The following is a 20,262-nucleotide window of genomic DNA, read 5'->3' as shown; positions in this document are numbered from 1 at the left end:
CCCTATAAATTGTGCCTGAAACTATTACACTGAAATGCACCTTCCTTTCAAAGGTTTTAGCTACAAAATTCCAGTTAGGTCTTTAAAACTCAGTCTTACTTTCAATGAATCACAATTGTATCTGGTATGTTTCTGTTTATAGATAAGAAAAGTTATATATATATTAAAAGTCTTAATGATTCACTTTGACCTTCCAGAAAATGTTGTCAAACTTGTTGTAGCCTTGTCTCATCTGTAGGTATTCATTTCAGCACTACAAGTTTTTCCTCTTTTTGAAATTTTGACTTATGTCACTTCACTTTTACAAAAGATCAACATTAATATGGTAACAAAAAGTTTTAAAGCAAACAACCCCTACTGATTTCTTTCAGTCAGTGGAAACAAGTCCTAATGTTGGCCTTCATTAAAGCAAAGTGGCTCAAGTGAACTTTTGGAAGGTGAGGGATACCTGCAACTCTCCTCTATACATGTGGAGAATATTAGATCATTCCGTATTATTACATAACTCTTTATAAATTAGACTTTCTCTGATTGCAACACTCCAACTCATGTTATTTCTCACAAATGTACCTTCACAAACTTGCTGGTCAAATGGAGCTACTTCTTTCCATAATTTGACAATACAATAAAGCCAGAGCATGGTACTGGGGCAACTGTGTTTACTAAAATGTGCATGGCTGTCTCAAATTCATAAGAAACAGAACATTTTCTCCAAAATCTAAGCCTGGAAGATGATATAGTCATCATTTCATCTATAAAATGATCAAGTTTACAATTGCTGGTGGGAACTAACCATTTCAACAGAATCTAGACTAAATGACATGTAGTTCATTTTGTCTTATGACTCTTAGGTAGGAGATGAGAGTAATCCAGGTGTAAGGATAGGTAAAGTATTGAGTAACAGTCATTTTTATTCTAGGACCAAACAGAGGAATTGAAGAGGGAAACTAAGGCCAATGATTGTGTCTTAGAGGCTATAACAAGGGCTCACTGAAGGGGAGCAAGGGGGCTGAGATTACTGAGGCAAAATTATACATTGTCAAAAGCAAACTTGGAAGATACAAGAACTGAAGGACAAAATGTAAGACTTTCTGGAGTTCTCAGTTGTTTAAGTCTTGCTAATTTGTGAGTAAGTTTAAGCCCTGTTAAGATGTTTCTTTACACTCACCATCAAAAATCTCTCCTGAGGACAAACTGCTATCTGATTATTTCCAATTCTTTAAAGAAAAAACCTAGAAGGAAGTAAGTATGTTTCTTCTGAAATTAATGACATGAGTATTGTTTGGATATGTTGTCCCATTCTGTTAGCATTTATTACTGGGAAAATGGCTCCATGGCCAGTTCAGCTTAGGAAATTTTGACTTATTGAACCAAAAAAGACTGTTCAGTGCCTATAATGGAAGAGAATTGTAGGAGCTGGGTATACAAGGTAAAATTATACAAACAGGGTTGTATTTTGTGTGGAAAGTAAATTCCAGTAGGGAGTAGATGGGTAATAATCAGGTAAACAAAAAAAGAAAAAACAAAAATATAATTTTGCTAGTAATGGATTTGATAAATGAGAAGCCTTGGGTATAGATTTGTGTAGTTGAAGCACCACAGAATTTCAGTTGGGTCAAAATTTAAATAAGCACATTAAACCCCTTCTATTTTTTTAAATGTTTGTTTTTTAAAACGTGCATTTGACGGGAGTGCTATTTCTCCCAAGTAGGTAAAAATTGTTTGGGGGGGTATGAATATTTTTTTACTGTGTATGTATTTATATATAATACACAGATATAAATAAATCATAAAAATAAGTTGTACATTTGTAGCATTACTATTTTAGAGGGTGAAGTGACTAAGGGTCTAAATGCCAAAAAAAAGCACCTTTGTGGGGCAATAGTGGAAAAACAGTTGAGGAATATTGCCTTGAACCTTGTCTGAATAATTACATTAGCATATGGGGTAACTAAGAATCTTAGTAAGGGCAATCTAAACAAAGAGGTTGGCCAGTCACCTGTGAGGATCATATTCAGTAAAACTGGAAGAGTCTTCCTTCGCCAGGGACTTCCCAGAGTGTACGGTCAAATATATTAATGACCCAGTTGTAATCTATGAAAGGTATTATTAAGTGTACGGTATTGGTACTTTTACTTTTAAAGGTAGAAATGAATGAAGGCTATAACCCCAAATATTTCTAAGTTGAAAACAAACCATTTGATAATACTAATTCTTTTGCAGTGAGAAAAGATTTAGTTATTTTTCTGGCTAAGAAACATTTTAAAATCCTTTATTATGGCAACTGTCCTGCAGTTAGATGTGACACAATTTTAATAATAGCCTTGAGAGATGTAGACAGCACCAGATTGGGTGACAGAAAAATTCAGTTCTGGTACCAGCTAGGTGGCCAAAAACAAGTCCTACTGACATTTTCATTTGTTAATACAGGGAGATGGATCATCGTGTGGCCATTCTTCTATTGAAAAAGAGAGTTTAGTTGTGGAAAAAATAAGTGAACTTTTAATACCTTGATCTGGCTTTGAGCTGGTAGAGCATTGGGTTGGCATGTCTCCAGTGAAGCTCTGCCCCTGGGAGAAGTGGATCATCACAGGGACAGATGGACATTCACTGGTATGATGATTAGTGCCTCGGTCAGCAGAGACACAGCCTCAGAGGGATGCAGGTGAAATGATGCAAGTCTGCACATGTTGAAATCCTGTGTCATTTGAAAATTCTTCAAAAATAGTAGAAATCCTGGTTCTGTCAAAATAACTTCCCACTAAGTATTTAGATGATTTGTTTCCAGTGTAAGTCCCGATTTACTCACTTCAGTGTTAGGAATTGCTAAGTTGAAATGCTAATGTATTATGAGTCCTACCTTTTTTGTACATAAAACTTTGTATGAGTACATCCTTGATGAGGTGAGGCCTTTGGTTACCCTGACTTGATTCTAGAAAATTTACTTTTACAATCTCTGCCTCACACTTACAGGGACCATGAGGTGGCTGGTTTTAGAGGTCACAGAGACCACATTAGACTGAGTTGTGGAGGTGATTTTAGAAATGTTTTGAGTATTAAACATGATATTATTAATTTGAAGTACTATTTTGAAATCACTGAAATAATTGAATCACTTCTATACATGCACAACTATATTTTAAATGTGCTACTAGATCACCTGTTTTTTCTGTATAAACAAATTTTAGCCTCAAGATGGAGAGCTTTGAGCTATCGACAGTCTTTAGCTTAATTTACATTCCTCTTGGTTGGCATTATGGAAATTTAAGTGTTTACCTTTTGGACTCTATCCAGATTATGAGATTAGTAAATAAGTGTTTGTTTATGTTTCAGAGATGATATGTTAGGAAAAGGAGGAACAGGAGTAGCCGGAATGTATAGGACACTTCAAGACAGATTTTATGTTTCCCACTTTTTCAGCAATTTTCTCTGTATATGTATTATATAAGTAATATATATAATAATAATATATGTAGTATATATTTCTGTGTTCCTCTGGTACCAACTTCCTTTAACTTTATTCTTTCACTAATCAGTTTTGGAAAGACTTTCTGTTTTGGTAAGTATATATTTATTATAATTATTTAATGAAACTAATACATTGAACTAAATATATATGTGCATGCATATATGTATATACATGTAAGTCAGTGCTATGGGTGATGCATTAGGTTGCTCCGGAATTAAGCTTGTTCCCTTTGGAAGCATTCCAAGACAGAATTAATTTTTATATCTACAAATGCATATTAATTTTTTTCCAGGGAAAGTTCTACTGTAGATAATTCCATGTCTATTCATCTTTCAAGGAAATCACAGTGAGTTAGGAAGACTAACTGACTGAAATAAGCCTGCAAAGCCCTGCACTAGAGACAGTCTTAGTGATGCACATGCTCAGTGCACAGGCCTTGTGAGCAGCAAAAGGCCCTACTGCTCCTTAAAAATGACAACACAGGGACACTCCCTAAATACACTGCTGTCACCCTCCTGCTATCCAGGATGTTACTGAATAAATCATCTAGCTCCATAAGAAATTTAGACACAAGAAACACAATCAACTCTAAAGTTGTCTCCTTGGATTCAAATCCAGTATTTATTACTTGCTAACTGTATATTCTTAAGCACATTAATTATTTTGCTTCATCTCAGCCATACTGTATGTCTCATCATAGCTAATTGTGAAGATGAAGTGAGAAAACATGTATAAAATATTAGAAAAATTTCTAATACATAAGATATACTAAATAATATATTATTGTTGTTAGTTTGAGTTAGACACTTAGATATGTGTATAGATTATATATCTCTATATAGATATTTCATTGCATTTAATTTAGCTTTATCTGGAGGCCAACATTCATTTTTTATCTCACAGTGAAATTCTGTGAATGAATGATTAAATGAATGTAAATTAAAATGATTTAAATTTTTACCTCATTTTTAAAAAAAGTATATATTCAATGTTGATAATATTTAGTGTCTGTAAGGCTGTGGGGAAAATTACTCTTTAATACACAATTTATGGGAATGAAAGATGCTTCAGGATGTTGAGAGCAGTGTTACAGGATCTACCAAATTTAAATCTATGCATATTTGTTTTGTTTGGTGATGACATAGATTTCTCCAACAGAAATATTCAAACAAGCAAGTAGTGATTTCTGTAAGTTATGTTCATTGTAACCCTGTGTATAAGGCAAACTATTAGAATAAATTTTGAGCAAACATGGACTTATTAAAGGAATCATGTGGTAACCATAAAATGGAATGATATGTAGCAATTAAAACGAAGGAAAAATCATAAGTACTGACAAATAGTGCCCATACAAAGTGCAACTAGAATTTCAAATGCATTTGTATATACTTATGTACTTTGACATAGAGTAAAACACATACATGACTGCGTATATACCTACATACAAATGCATCTCTAAGGAGCATTTACTAAGTTGTTAATAAAGGGTTGAATGAGAATGAGCACTTATGGTTGGGAGAGGTTCTTGGACTTTAAATTTCTGTCACTCTATCTACCTATATAAACTATGTTCCTTGGGTCCATTTTAAATTTACTTTAAATTTTTATAAAAGTATATTATTTTTATTTGAACTATTCTACTTTTTGTTAAAATTGTGTTTTAGAGAACAAGTTTGGAAGAATTTTCTTTTAAAGTCAGTTTAAAAACCTATATGTTGCCAAGTGTGGAGGAGTCATTGGACTGATATCCTGCTGGCCATGGAGCATTTAATGCAAACATATGTAAACACATGGTCCATAGGCAAGGGACCTGTTTTAAAATAGTTTGTGGTCTGTATCATCCTCCTCTTGCTGGGAAAAGAAATAAGGAAGCTGGTCTAAGCATTTTATGTTTAGAAAATCACTTATTCTTTACAACAAAATTGCACAATAGGTGTCTTTTTTTTTTAATTTTACAGAGAATAAAAGTGAGGCACAGAGAGGTTGTCTGACTTATTATAAGTACTCAGAACACAGAAGTAACTCTAATGTGAAAATTCAAAAATTTACACAGATTTCTTTAGGATTATAGCTCTTACTACCCATCCCTAACTGAACTCCAGTCTGGCTGGGTGCATCTACTCAAGACACTTCATACCCGGGATTAATGGGGGGGTGGGAATGGGACTAAGTTTTATGAGAAACACAAAATGTGCCAGGCCATTATACTACTTAATAAACATTTAAACGAATATAAGTTCACATTCTTATTACATTTTACTGTTTATAAGGTTGAATATTAAAATTTAAGCTATAATTCTAGGAACTTAATGTTTAATACCACAACACTGAAAAGCAACTGAGATTTAGGGGAATAAATAACTTCTGGTTAATTATATCCCTGGAAGGTCCATAATGAAACCCAGGTTTTCTGATGTCAAAAGTCCCTGAATTTTGACTCTACACCGTGTTTCCCCTTCTTTCTTCATGCCTTTTTTGTATGGTTGTCCTTCTTGTTCAGTTTCTAAATTTACAAATTTCTAATATTCTCAATGCTCGTGTCAAGGATTAGCTCACTTCATCTTTTTTGAAGTTTGTAGATCATACTGATATTTTCCCTTCTGGAACTTATTTTGTACGTGCATTGTTTCAGGAGTGCTCATGCAGTCTTGTCTCCCTCTTTATGGAGAAGGCATTGCCTTGAATCTTTTGCATTAATATACATGCTATGAAACAGAAATATATACAGTCTAGGTAATAATTAGACAATTGATGAAATGTAATTCCTCACTTCTTTATATGAGCACTCTTTTGAGCAATGGCATTTCACAGGAACACTGGAAGGAAACAGACAACATCACAAAGAGGATTTGAAGGCAGTGATTCAACATTCAGCTGGGAGTCCAGGTATGGCCCAGCTCTTGGTTTTGGCTAAAACATGTCTAGGGATAAAAATGGTAAAGATGGAAGATGCAAAATGGGATTCTGAGCCTCACTGTCAGAGGAATGGCAGCCAGGCTCTGAGAACCGTACTCGGTTCTGGAGACATAAGCTAGCACCAGTTTGCTTGGGTGCCATGGCTCAGTGAAATTTTCTTTAAATGAATTCAATTTCATGGATTTATATAAATTTAATTAAATAATTGGTATGCACACAGCACACCATTCAAAATTTTGTGGATAGAGAATCAATTATCTATCCCTAAACATCCACATAAGGAGTTAAAACTGATATGTCCTTGAAAATACCCTGATTTTTTGAGAATATGTCCTTTTTCTTCCCATAGGGCTATTAACTTTTTTTCTTTTTTTTTAATTTCTTGGCCTGGATATGGGAGAGGTTGGAGTTAATCTAAACTGCAGATTTTCAAAGTGTCCTGGAAAATATATCCTTTGTTTAATAAGAGAAATGAGTCTAAGAATGGGTCTTTGAGTGTTGAGAAGTTTCTTAGAGAACCTGTAGTTTACATCCCCATTTAAAGCAATGATCTCAACTACATTCTCATCAAGGGACAGACAGCCTCTGCTTAAGTATCCCAAGCAAAGAGAACTTTGCTACTGAACCAGTTCTTTTACCACATCATTTGACTTTAATATCACTTGTATTTAGCCAGTTGAGGCTATTGTTCACTATTCATTGGTATAGTGTAACACTTAGAATTTGTGATTCAAAATGAGATTACCTGGATTTGTAATCTCCACATATTTCAGAAGAGAAGCATAATGTGTCTGAGCTTTTTTGTCCTCATCCTCAAGGTAAAATTTGTGACAGTACCCATCCCATGTGTGATAAAAAGATGTAATAATGCAAATAGCAGACCAAGCAACTTGCTGGTACATAGGGAGTACAAAATAGATGAGTCATGTTTTATTGCTTTTTTCACTATTATTTAGAATCCTTTGTTTCATCTGGGTGTGGCTCTACACACACAAAAAAAAATGGAATAAATGATTGACACTGATTCAAGCTTATCTGCAAGGATGGTGTTGGACAAGTTGGATCTGGGTCTTCCTGGAGCAGAGAAAGAGATTTAAGGTATTTTTTTTCAATTTTGCATATCTGGAAAATAATTAGAATCTTGAAAACTTAGTTAAAGGTTATAACTTGTAGTTTCAGGATTGGATTATATTTATAAATAAAACATGGTCTTTATTGTAGAATTATCATTGGATTTCTCACTGAATTTTATTATATAACTATTGAATGAAATAAGCACAGGAAGCATATATTTATCTCAGTGGAATGTTGTGATATTGAAGTTATTAAATGATCAGTATCTATTCCACACCAAGCACTCATCATAAAAGAAGCAATATCACTTGTTATTGGTGTTGATTTTGATTCAGGAAAAGCTGGACTTGAACTTGGCTTCAATATTTACTACCTGTGGGTATGTGGTTTCATTTTTTTCATGACTTTTTGACTCAGTGTCATCTCTAAAATGAAGAAACTGTCTCACAGAATATTCCATTGCTTGGTACAGAGTAGGGATTTATTGAATATTCACAGTAATAATAATATTCCAATTTTAGGAGAAGAAATATAGATGGAAAGAGTACAGTTCTTAATAAGTGAAGAGTCCTTGGGCTACAACCTATCTGTCTTGTAAGATCTTCAATGAGCATATTTTAGGTGATTGATAATTATATGAAATACATAAATGAAATAAGATGAATTTTTCCAAGTTCTTGGTTATTAGGTGTGTCTAGTGATAATTAAGGTCAGATCGTTAGCTTGGGGTTCTTGAAAGACAGTGTCTGAGAGAAGGGCTTGAGTGTAGGTGGTTCATTTTGGAAAACAGAAGGGAGGTAGTGAATGGGGGAGAGTGAAACAGGGAAGGAAAGATAGTGAATCTAAGATTGTAGTAAGTTGCTTACCATTTATCCACTGGCTCCTCCTACTAAAGATCTAGGATTTCCTTGAGATATATTAATTATTCATATTATCAGGTATGTGTTTGAACCAGAGTGATGAAGAATGGTCTTCTAAATGTCTCAAGCAACAAGTGTCAGGAAGGATAGCTAGATATACACTGGAGATAGAAGATTTTGGATGGATTAGTAGGATCAAGCTGGTCTCAGGATATAATTTTTATCAGCTGGTTGCTGAATTGGTGTCCAGGTAAAAAGATAGGACATGAGGGTATGAGACAGAGTGCAAAAGAATGTCCAAAACTTTCAGTTATACCTAATTAAAAATAACATTCTTTGTAGATTTTCCAGCTCAGACTGATAAGTTTACGTCAGTCCACAGTAAATGGAGAATCCCAACAACGTGACTGAATTCCTCCTTTTGGGCATTACAAAGAATCCAGAGCTGAGGAAAATACTCTCTTCTGTGTTTCTAATCATGTATGTGTCCCATCTTGGGAAACCTCCTCATTGTGGTAACCGTGGTCACAGATCAGAGTCTGAGATCACCTATGTATTTTTTCCTTTCCTCCTTGTTCCTCATGGATGCCACCTAATCTTCTGTCATTGCCCCCAAGATGATTGTGGACTCCCTCTCTGAGAGCACTGTCATCTCCCTCAAAGGCTGCATGACCCAGCTCTTTGCAGAGCACTTCTTTGGTGGAGTGGGAATCATCCTTCTCATTGCCATGGCCTATGACCACTACGTGGCCATCTGTAAGCTGCTGCACTACATGATCATCATGAGGCCTCGGGTGTGCTGCCTGTTGCTGGGAGGGGCCTTGCTGGTGGGATTTTTCCATGCAGTTATACAGCTTCTCTTCATGTATCAAATCCCCTTCTGTGGCCCCAATGTTATAGACAACTTTATGTGTGATTTGTTTCCATTGTTGAAACTGGCCTGCATGGACACCCACATCCTGGGCCTCTTAGTCATCCTCAAAAATGGGGTGATGTGTGTGTCCATCTTTCTTATCCTCATCGCCTCCTATGTGGTCGCCCTTTGCTCCCTAAAGACCTGCAGCTCTGAAGGACGGCGTAAAGCTCTCTCCACCTGTGGCTCCCACCTCATGGTGGTCGTCTTGTTCTTTGTGCCATGCATTTTCTTGTACATGAGACCTGTGGTCACCTACCCCGTAGACAAGGCAATGGCTGTGTCCTTTACCATTGTTGCACCTACGTTAAATCCATTGATCTACACCTTGAGGAACACAGAGGTGAAAAATGCCACGAGGAAACTGTGGATGAAGGAAGGGACCTTGTGTAGTCATTAACTTATAAGCTAGAACCAATCTTTTCTGAAGGACAATGAGATGTTACCCTCCCCATCCCAATTTATTCCAATCCTTTGAGGAGACAGCAGCCAATGGCAGGTTTTAATCATGCGAGTCAGGTTAAGATCATGTTACTGCCCACATCTCCAGTACATTTCTCTGTCTCTGTCTCTCTCCTTTTTTAACCTGCTTTTTCAATAATTCAAGCATTTCTCAGTTCTAGATTTTGTTTTTCTTATGCAGCTTACTGCTGGACTGCTCTTTTCCAGAGTTTTCACTTGCCTGTCCAAATCTCATTTTTTCCACTTTCAGTTGAACTTCAACCTTCTTAGATGAATCTTTCCTGATGACTTTCTCTAGCTCCCCCCAGTAATTCTCTTCATCTGGTTTTATCCTGAATATCAACAATCACAAACTAACCTAAGTTATTTGCTGCTTTCATTTTCTCTGTTTTCCCCACAAGGTGGTAATCCCTGTGAGGTCAGGGGTTATGTTTATTTGTTCATGCTAGGGTAGAATATTGCTGTTCTCCTAGTAGGTGCTTAATAAATAGTATTGAATGGATATAAATTTAAAAGTAGCTTAGCTTAGGGAGTAGACAAGATAGCAGAGCAGAATGATGCTCTTAGCTAACCTTCTCTCATGAATACTCCAAGAGAGACATCCAGGGACCCAACCATTTACTCAGAACACCTGCTGAACTTTGACAGAACATCACCTATTTCAAAAGACAAAATTTGTCACAAGTCTGGCAGGATAAAAAAAGAAGAACCAGGAAATTAGTGCACAACCTGTACCATGAGGAGGAAGAAGCAAAGGAGAAAAAGCACTCTTATGCTGGGACTCCCCATCTCCAATGGAGAGGTCAGCAGGGACACAGGGGTAACCTCTGAGGCTTGAATCTGTGCACAGCAGCCCTAAGTGAAACTGGAACAAAGGGCCCCTGTGACCCCCAACCCTCGATGCCAGCTGGCAGGTGTGGGCTGGGACAGGCTGTCTGAGAAAGAGGAGTGGGGCTGACTGCACAGAGGCAGCCTGTGCAGAGGCAGCCTCAGGTGCTGTGGCCTGGAGGGTATACAGAACAGAATAGTGTGTGTCACCCATTAAAAATAAAAGAAGAAACAAAGCAAGTAACACTACTGGTGTACATTTTGGGGAGAAGCCGGGTGCGATGCAGCTGGCTCATAGCTTTGTCTCCGCAGACCTGCAGCAGCATTGCTGGCACGTTCTTGGGAGAAGAGATGCAGGGCTCATCCCAGGCCAGTGTATCCACTGGTGTGCGGCTCCCAGGCTGAGGTGGGATTGAAACTTGAATCTGTACCCAGGGGCTTCTCAGCTTCATAGACAGGAATGAGATTTGTTTACAACCCCAGGCAGAGGGGACCCCTTTGCTCTGCAGGTGCTTTTGTGGACCCGAGCCTCTAAGACAAATGAGCAAAGAGTGGAGTTCTGGCATGCCGTTGGGGAAAAGGCTGGTGTGGCCATTTGCTGTGAGCCCACTACATCTGCAGATGTGGCACTTGGGACAGAATTGACCTAGTGGCCCAACCTGAGGATGGCTGGAATGAGAGAGCAGGGGCTGTGCATTGGGGTGAGTGTAGGGGTGATGTTTGGTGCTGGGGGCAGCACTGACACAGTAGCACTAACATGCAGTCACTGAGGGCTGGGGGCACTACCAGTGCAGGACTCTAAGACTAGCAAGGTGCTGGAGCTGGTGCTGACCTGACAGAGCACCATGATCCAGGTGTGCCACCCAGAAGTCAGCAAAACTGCACTTGTAGCACTGAGAGCAGAGAACCTGGGGGACACTAGAGCAGAGCACTGACATTCCCGTGGCCAAAGCAGGGACAAAGGCAGAGTCAACAAAGAGTACTTAAAGCACTCAAACCCCACCAGCTATGCACCACAGCTCAGAAACAGGTCTGGAAGCCTCCATTCCACCAAAAGGGGGAAAGATCTGGCCCCTGTCAGAGCCATGAGAACCACAGAACAAAAAGGAGGCCCCACTCAATAAGCAGGGAAGGTTCTGGTCACCACAACACTGCCCACATCTACAATCAAGGGAATAACAGCCAACACACATGGAAGAAAGACATGGCAACCATCCATAGTAAAAACAAACCTCATTACAAAATTATTAGGTGTGCAGGCTACACAAGAATGCATCCTCCTTTAAAAAAACATTCTTTCATACACAAATCAATCAATGTGGTACACTATATCCACAAAAGAAAAGACAAAAGCCACATGATCATCTCATCTCAATAGATGCAGAAAAAGCATTTGATAAAATTCAACACCCATTTATGATTTAAAAAAGAAAAAAACTTACCAAAGTGGGTATAGAGGGACCATATTTCAACATAATAAAAGCTGTTTATAACAAACCTACAGCCAGCATACTTAATGGTGAAAAACTGAAAGCCTTCTCACTAAAATCTGAAACAAGACAAGGATGCCCACTCTCACCACTTCTATTCAACATAGTCTTGAAAGTCCTAGTCACAGTAATCAGGCAAGAAAAATAAATAAAAGGAATTCAAATTATAAGAGAAGAGATAAAATTGTCACTGTATGTGGATGGTATGATACTATATGTAGAAAACTCTAAAGGCTCCACAAAAAAACTATGAGACCTGATAAAATAATTTGGCAATACAGCAGGATGCAAGATTAACACACAATAATGAATTGTATTTCTTCACACAAACAATGAATTAGCAGGAAAAGAAAGTAAAGAAACAATTCCTTTTAAAATTGCATTCAATCAATAAAATATTTAGGAATAAATATGACCAAGGAGGTGAAAGACTTATAAGAGGAGAAATACAAAACATAGATTAAGGAAATTAAAGTTGACTTAAAAAAATGGAAAGATATCCCATGCTCTTGGATTGGAAAATCAATATCATTAAAATGGCCATACTGTCCAAGGCAATCTACAGATTTAATGCAATACCTATCAAATTACCCAGGGCATTTTTCACAGAACTGGAACAAACCTAAAATTTATATGGAATCACAAAAGACCCAGAATTGACAAAGCAACATTGAAGAGAAAGAATGAAGCTGGAATAACTCTACCAGACTCCAGACAATACTACAGAGCCACAGTAACCAAAACAGCATGACATTGTCAGAAAAAATGACCTATGGATCAATGGAACAGAATAGAGAGTCCAGAAATAAACCCACAGACCTATGGTCAATTAATATTTGACAAAGGAGACAAGAATATACAATGGAGAAGACAGTCTCTTTAGCAAGTTGTGTTGGGAAAACTAGATAGCAGCATGTAAATCAATGAAGTTAGAACACTCCCTCACACCATACACAAAACTAAAATCAAAATGGCTTAAAGACTTAAATATAAGACAAGACACGATAAATTTCCTAAAAGAAAACATAGGCAAAACATACTCTGACATAAATCTTAGCAATGTTCTCCTAGGCCAGTCTACCCAGGCAATAGAAATAAGAGCAAAAATAAACAAAAGGGACTTATACATTTATAAGCTTTTGCACAGCAAAAGAAACCATGAGCAAAACAAAATGACAACCTATGGAATGAGAGAAAATATTTGCAAATTATGCGACTGTCAAAGGCTTAATTTTCAGAATATGTAAATAGCTCATACCACTTAATAAAAAAAAAAAATTCAAAAAAGGGCAGAAGACGTAAACAAGCAGTTCTCCAGTGAAGAAGTACAAATGTCTGAGAGGCACATGGAACATGCTCACTATCGCTACTTATCAGAGAAATGCAAATCAAAACTGCAACAAACTATCACCTCACACCAGTCAGGATGGCCTTCTGAAGCATCACAAAGTAACTGAAAGTCAAAAGAACTTTAATTAGATTTTGACACAAAGTTTGTCAACAACATCTGAAAGTTTCAAAACACTTAGTCAAATAGGGTCGTAGGTCACTGTGAATATGCATTCACTTAACGAAGTGACAAAAGATTTCAAAAGCAAACGCAGACCACTCAGAGGCAAGGAAGTTCACACAATCTGTTATTCAAAAGCAGGATTTAAGTCAATTTAATCTGTCGACAGAGAGGAACCAAATCTAGCACCTGTACCAGCCTACTTTTAATTTAATAATCCAATCACCTAATTGAATTTAATCTAATTTCAGCCTGAAGAGGCACAAAATTCCTTTTTCAAATCTCCCTTTCTACAAACATTTCATAAATATCTATAGCCATTATTAGTGTCTCCCTTATGTCTCCATCCAGAAAAACAAAACAAAACAAAACAAAGCAAAAAACTAGTTTTTGAATTAAGGTATACTTTTTTTGACAAAAATGGATGTACATGTGTGTGTGTGTGTGTGTGTGTGTGTGTATGTGTATATATATATGTGTGTGTGTGTGTGTATATATATATATGTATATATATATAAGGGTATATATAGTGTTTTCTTTATCCATTCATTAGTGGACATTTTGGTTGTTTCCATGTCTTACTCATTATAAATAATGCTGCAGTAAACTTGAGAGTAGAGATAACTTGGCAGATCCCTGTTTTCATATTGTTGGGTATATTTACAGACATGAGACTGTTGAACCATATGGTATTTTTATTTTTAATGTTTTTGAAAAGCTCCATTTTGTTCTGCATAGTTGCTGAACAAATTTATATTCACACAGAAGTATAGTAGGGTTCCATTTTCACTACACCCTCACCAAAATGTATTGTCTGCTATGTATCTCATATAGACATCCTAATGAGTGTAAGATGATACCTCAGTTTAATTTTGATTTTCATTTCCCTGTTGATGAGTGATGTTGAGCAACTTCTCATGTCCATATTGGCCATTTGTATGAAAAGTACCTATTTGTTTAAAAAATATCTATTCAAATTCTTTGCCCACTTTTATTATTTATTTTTGATGTTATTTAGTTGTAGTTCTTTATATATTTTAAATATTAACTTACTATGAAACATATGATTTGCAAATATTTTCTCCCATCCCATAGGTTACTTTTTCATCTTGTTGACTGTTTTCTTCAATGTGTAGAAACAGTGAGGATTTAGAGCTTGAGATCCCGGACTTCAATCTGATGTTATGATGGGATGAGACTTAAGATACCTGACAGCTTTTTCCTCTTCCCTCTTGGAGCCCTAAGCTGCCCTTTTACAAGTCTGACAACCACACTGGACAGACATTGTACATTGTCTTATATCACATGGAGAAGGAAAAAGACCCAGAAGAACCCAGTCTTGTAGCAATCCCTGCCAAGGAACCATTCATATAAGTGAAATCATCTTTGACCCTTCTTACAAGCCCAGCAATCAGCTGAATGCCAGAGAGTGACCTCAGTCCATGCCACATGGGACAGAAGAATTGTTTAGTCAAGTTCTGCCTAAATTCATATACTGTCAGATACAGACCAGTGAAAGGCAAAATAGCTCTATGTGTGGACAGATGCAGGCCTGTGTGTGAGCACATCAAATACATATACTTGTACATAAACAAATGCTTTCAGATAGGTAGTCAGATACTGATCTATGTGCCATCATATATACACCTATGTGTCTTCACATTTAGACACACACACACAATTGTATAAAGACCTACGTATTATTGAAAATCTATGTACAAGTGTCCATAGAGATTCTCATGAGGTCTGATATAGATCTGAGCTGTGGTGTAATACATACCTGTGTATTTGTTGATACAGGCCTAAGATTGTTTCAAAATAGACACATGCCTGAGACTTTGAGAACTGTGCTGTATTTCATGCTAGAAAAAGACACAAAGACCTTTCTGGCCAGATCATTGAAAATATGAATCAAATGTAAATAAGAGGGGCCTCTTTTTAAATAAGAAAAACATACAGCAGGATTCATGTATACTCTGTGAAGATGATTATAAATTTTTATTGAGACATCAATCAATCATTCACAATGTGTGTTTTTTTTTTCCTCCTGGATAGAAACACAAAATAGTAAATTGTAGTTCTTAAAGTAAACATGTAGTGTTATGATATTCTAAATACATTTTATGGGGAGTCTTCAAACTTCACAAAATGACCCTAAAGTTTTGGAGAAGGTGGAGAAGATGAGGAGAATGGCCCCCCAAGATGAGTACTTTTTTTTATTGAGTTATAGTCATTTTACAATGTTGTGTCAAATTCCAGTGTAGAGCACAATTTTTCAGTTATATATGAACATTGTCACATTTCATTGTCACTTTTTTTTGCTGTGAGCCACCACAAGATCTTGTATATAATTCCTTGTGCTATACAGTATAATCTTATTTATCTATTCTATATATGCCTGTCAATATCTACAAATTTTGAAATCCCAGTCTGTTCCTTCACACCCCCCACCCCCTTGGTAACCACAAGTTTGTATTATATGTCTATGAGTCTGTTTCTGTTTAGTATTTATGTTATTATTATTTTTAATTCCACATATGAGTGATCTCATATGGTATTTTTCTTTCTCTTTCTGGCTTACTTCACTTAGAATGACTTTCTCCAGGAACACCCATGTTGCTGCAAATGGCATTATGTTGTCAGTTTTTATGGCTGAATAGTATTCCATTGTATAAATATACCACATCTTCTTTATCCAGTCATCTGTTGATGGACGTTTAGGCTGTTTCCATGTCTTGGCTATTGGAAATAGGGCTGCTATGAACATTTGGGAAGGCTTGATCTCCAGAATATATAAGCATCTCATACGACTTATAAGAAAGAAACAAACAACCCAATTCAAAAATGGGCAGAAGACCTAAACAAGCAATTCTCCAAGGAAGACATACAAATGATCAATAGGCACAAGAAAAAAATGTTCTATATCACTAATTATCAGAGAAATGCAAATCAAAACTACTATGAGGTATCACCTCACACCAGCCAGAATGGCCATCATTCCAAAATTCATAAATGACAAATGCTGGAGAGGCTGTGGAGAAAAGGGAACCCTCCTACACTGCTGGTGGAAATGCAGTTTAGTGCAGCCACTGTAGAAAACAGTATGGACATTCCAAAAAAGACTAGGAATAGAATTACCATATAACCCAGGAATCCTGCTCCTGGATGTATATCCAGAAGGAACCTTACTTCAAAATGAGTACCCTTGACAGTGTAAAACTTGATGTACTAAATAGAAAACTTTAAAATTGATACTGAAATGAATAATTATGATGGAAGTTTATTATGCCATTTTAACTTAATTATTTCCTTATCACAAACAAAAATATATTATAGGTGGGTTAAAAAATAAAATATTTTCAAAGGTTGTATATATTTTTGAAAAAAGATTAAAATTGATAAAATCATTAGGTTATGAAATTTACTAAGAATGATGTGATAGAAAAAAATCAAAAAGTAAAAGAATGTTAAAATAATATCTTTATATAGAACATTCATAAATATAGCATAAAAGACACAATAATTATAAATATTTGTAGTAAATGTCAAAGAAGAGTAAATATTTGTAGCAATATTTTATATATATATATCTTTAATGTAGAGTGTGTTAATCAAAATTTATCTGAAAAAATTACTCACTTCACTAGATCAAGGTTTCAACTAATTGACAAAGTCTATAGACTAGATTCTGGGTCCCCTGTATTGTTCAAGAAACAGAGAACACAAAGACAATTAAGAAAATTTACCTGAGTTCAGGGAAATTATAGACCAATGAACAGACACAATTAATAAAGACTTCTATCTCATCAATTGAAATAACTACAAACATTTGAAAATTAACTAAATGTCTGACTTAGTCCATTTGGTTACTAACAAAGAAAACTTTAGACTGGGTGGTTTAAACAATAAACAGTTATTTTTCACAGGTTTAGGGATTCAAAAGTCCAAGATTAAGGTGCCAGAAGATTGCATATCTGGTTAGGTCCCTTCCCTGTTGATAGACAGTGGCCGTTTTGCAGTGTCTTCACATGGAAGAAGGGTCAAGTGAGTTCTTGGGATCTCTTTAAAAGGAAATTTATCTCAATGATGAGGACTCCATCTTCATGACCTAATCAATTCCTAATGGTCCCATCTCTAAATATCACCACATTATAAAGTATTTAACTTCTGATTTTGGAGAGGGACACAATTCTCACTCCATAGCAACATCTAAAAGTGAAAGAATGAATTACATAAAATCTGATCAACTCAAATGTTTGAAATTTTTGGAGGATAGTATTGTAGCTGAAAAAACTTTGAGATGATATACAAAATCTCCACTTAACAAGTATAAAAGTCAGGATATAAGATTTCTCATACATTGTGACTTACTAATAAAAACCATCCATTGCCCCAAAGACTTAGCCCCTCATAAATCAAGACTAAAAATTGGAAGCAGAATAGCAAGCTTTCTTGACCACATTCTATTGACCATTTAGAGGCAGATAATGTTTTATTTCAACACTGATTCAGAGAGAGAGACTATTTTATGAATATGTCTTCAAAAAACCCAATATATTTTGGCCTCTTTATTACCTAGTAAGCAGTATTTCATTAATAAGAGAGATAAGACAGTATATATAGTCAACATCTTCCTTAACAATAGCACCCATAATATCTGGTATCAAGTTCTGTAGTTTGTGCTTGGAGCACATGGATCATGGTTTATACTAAATTTACAGATGAAAGGAAGAGTTTGCATCTCTATAGATGGCTATGAAACACTGTAAGCAAAAGAGCAGTTGGGGAGATTGAAAAGGAGCAGATGTGTTCCCAAACATTCTAAACTATCTGGGAAGATTAATGATTGATCTTAATGAAAATATACATCTGGACAAATCTGCTCCACTTGAAGAGAAAATATGATTATACAATTGGGAAAAGAAGTAAGATTTGTTTATTTTTCTGCATATACACCTTGTTCATTCAGATAATTTTTATTAACATAGCCACCTTATGAGTAGTATTACAACCAAAACATCATGTTTCTTCAATATTAACTTGCTAAGAAATATAAGCAAAATAATACATGCAAAGTGTCCTGCAGACTCAAAAATAATACACGTACCTCAATATTAACATAAGTTGTCTTTAGGGAAATAGAGTGAATAAATTTTTATGTTGTATCGCTATTCTTTTGAAAGCTATAATGAGTCCTATGAATTATGAGAAAGATTACATTATCTAAGAGTAACAAGAGAAAATCTTCCACTAACTAAAATAAATTTATAGTATTAAATATAGCTTAACATCATATAGTACATAAATCTATGTTCTCAATGGAGACATTTACACCCAAATGTATACATAGTTTCCTAAGAAACTGAAAATCTTAAAAAATGTATTTCAAACTATATACACATATGTATTGAACTATCAAATCATGCAAATCTTAAGAGTATATTTTGATCATTGGAAGTATTCACAAAATAAATGTTTTTCATCACGTCCAAGTTACTAAACCTGAGAAGTTTACTGCAGTTCAGTAATTACATATATGTTTCCTGGAAAGAAAAAGTCTTTGAAAATAGATGATATATATATCTTTGCTGCTTCATGTACTTTTTCTGGTCCAGAGCTTTTTCATGGCACTTTTCATCTCTCCATTTCTCAGAGTATAGATTAGAGGGTTCAACATAGGGGTGATAATGGTGTAAAACACAGTCAAGGATTTATCAATGGGTAAGGTAGAAGGAGGTCTCACATACAGAAAGATACAAGGGACAAAGAAGAGGACCACCACAGTAATGTGGGAGCCACAGGTGGACAAGGCTTTGTGCCTCCCTTCTGCACTAACATTCTTTAGGGAGTGCAGGATGACCCCATAGGAGATGAGTAAGAGCATAAAGATGACCGTACACATTGCCCCATTATTGGCAACCACAGTGAGGCCAATAATGTAGGTGTCAGTGCAGGCAAGTTTTAACAAGGGGTACATGTCACAGCCAAAGTGGTCAATGACATTGGGACCACAGAAGGGAAGGTTGTAAACAAAGAGAAGTTGAACTACAGCATGTAAAAACCCACCAACACAGGCCAACAGCAGCAACAGTACACACACTCGCTGATTCATGATTGTGGAATAATGCAAAGGTTTGCAGATGGCCACATAGCGGTCATAAGCCATGATCACCAGGAGTAAAATCTCAGCACCACCAAATAAGTGTTCCATAAAAAGCTGAGCCATGCAGGCTTGGAATGAAATGGTTTTCTTCTTACTGAGTAAGTGAATAATCATATTTGGGGTGATTGTGTTAGAATAAAGAACATCCATATATGATAAATAGCCAAGAAAGAAATACATAGGGGAATCCAGGGTTGGACTGACCACCACAGTCACAACAATGAGTAGGTTGCCCACCATTGTCACAATGTACATTAGCAAGAACACAACAAATAATATTTTCTGAACCTGAGGGCTCCGAGTGAGCCCCAAGAGGACAAACTCAGTCACATTCCTCCTTTGTTCCAAAGAGTCTTCTGTATGTCTTATTTCAGAGTTCAGAACAAAGCTACCTACAAATATAATTCTTACTAGTGACTTTCTGAAGTCTTAAGATAATTTGTTTATTCTTTCCACATATAAGCAATATGGTTTATGTTCCATACTTTCAAGTATTATCATGTAAGGCTGATTAAAACCTCATCACTAACCTGAAAAATCTTTCAGACTAATGGAGAGGCAAGTAATTAAGAGACAT

General features: G+C 36.1%; 1 protein-coding gene and 1 pseudogene across 2 annotated transcripts; one reads left to right on the top strand and one right to left on the bottom strand.

Moving 5' to 3' along the window:
• The first annotated feature begins 8,704 nt into the window (after window positions 1-8,704).
• On the top strand, window positions 8,705-9,634 carry LOC135320018 (olfactory receptor 4C6-like; annotated as a pseudogene).
• Window positions 9,635-14,704: 5,070 nt separating this feature from the next.
• LOC116155210 (olfactory receptor 4A47-like) lies at window positions 14,705-19,952 on the bottom strand. 2 transcript variants are annotated; one of them, XM_064482410.1, is made up of 3 exons: window positions 19,124-19,952; window positions 16,764-16,776; window positions 14,705-14,744 (listed from the first exon to the last, which is right to left on the bottom strand). In XM_064482410.1, the coding sequence occupies exons 1-3, from the start codon at window positions 19,938-19,940 to the stop codon at window positions 14,705-14,707; spliced, it is 870 nt and encodes a 289-aa protein (XP_064338480.1). In that variant the 5' UTR covers window positions 19,941-19,952. The 2 variants fall into 2 exon arrangements, with proteins under 2 accessions (XP_064338480.1, XP_064338481.1); XM_064482411.1 differs by lacking the exons at window positions 14,705-14,744; window positions 16,764-16,776 and having other exon boundaries at window positions 19,107-19,952.
• Window positions 19,953-20,262: the final 310 nt, after the last annotated feature.

This window comes from Camelus dromedarius, chromosome 35 (assembly GCF_036321535.1).
Source record: "Camelus dromedarius isolate mCamDro1 chromosome 35, mCamDro1.pat, whole genome shotgun sequence".
In the NCBI taxonomy this organism is placed as follows: domain Eukaryota; kingdom Metazoa; phylum Chordata; class Mammalia; order Artiodactyla; family Camelidae; genus Camelus; species Camelus dromedarius.
The sequence above is the reverse complement of the archived record's forward strand: the minus strand, read 5'-3'. Positions and strand labels throughout refer to the sequence as shown.

What these genes read in the sequence shown, in the direction of transcription:
- LOC116155210 (XM_064482410.1), bottom strand. Translation starts at nt 19,940, where the DNA reads ATGTACATTGTGACAATGGTGGGCAACCTACTCATTGTTGTGACTGTG.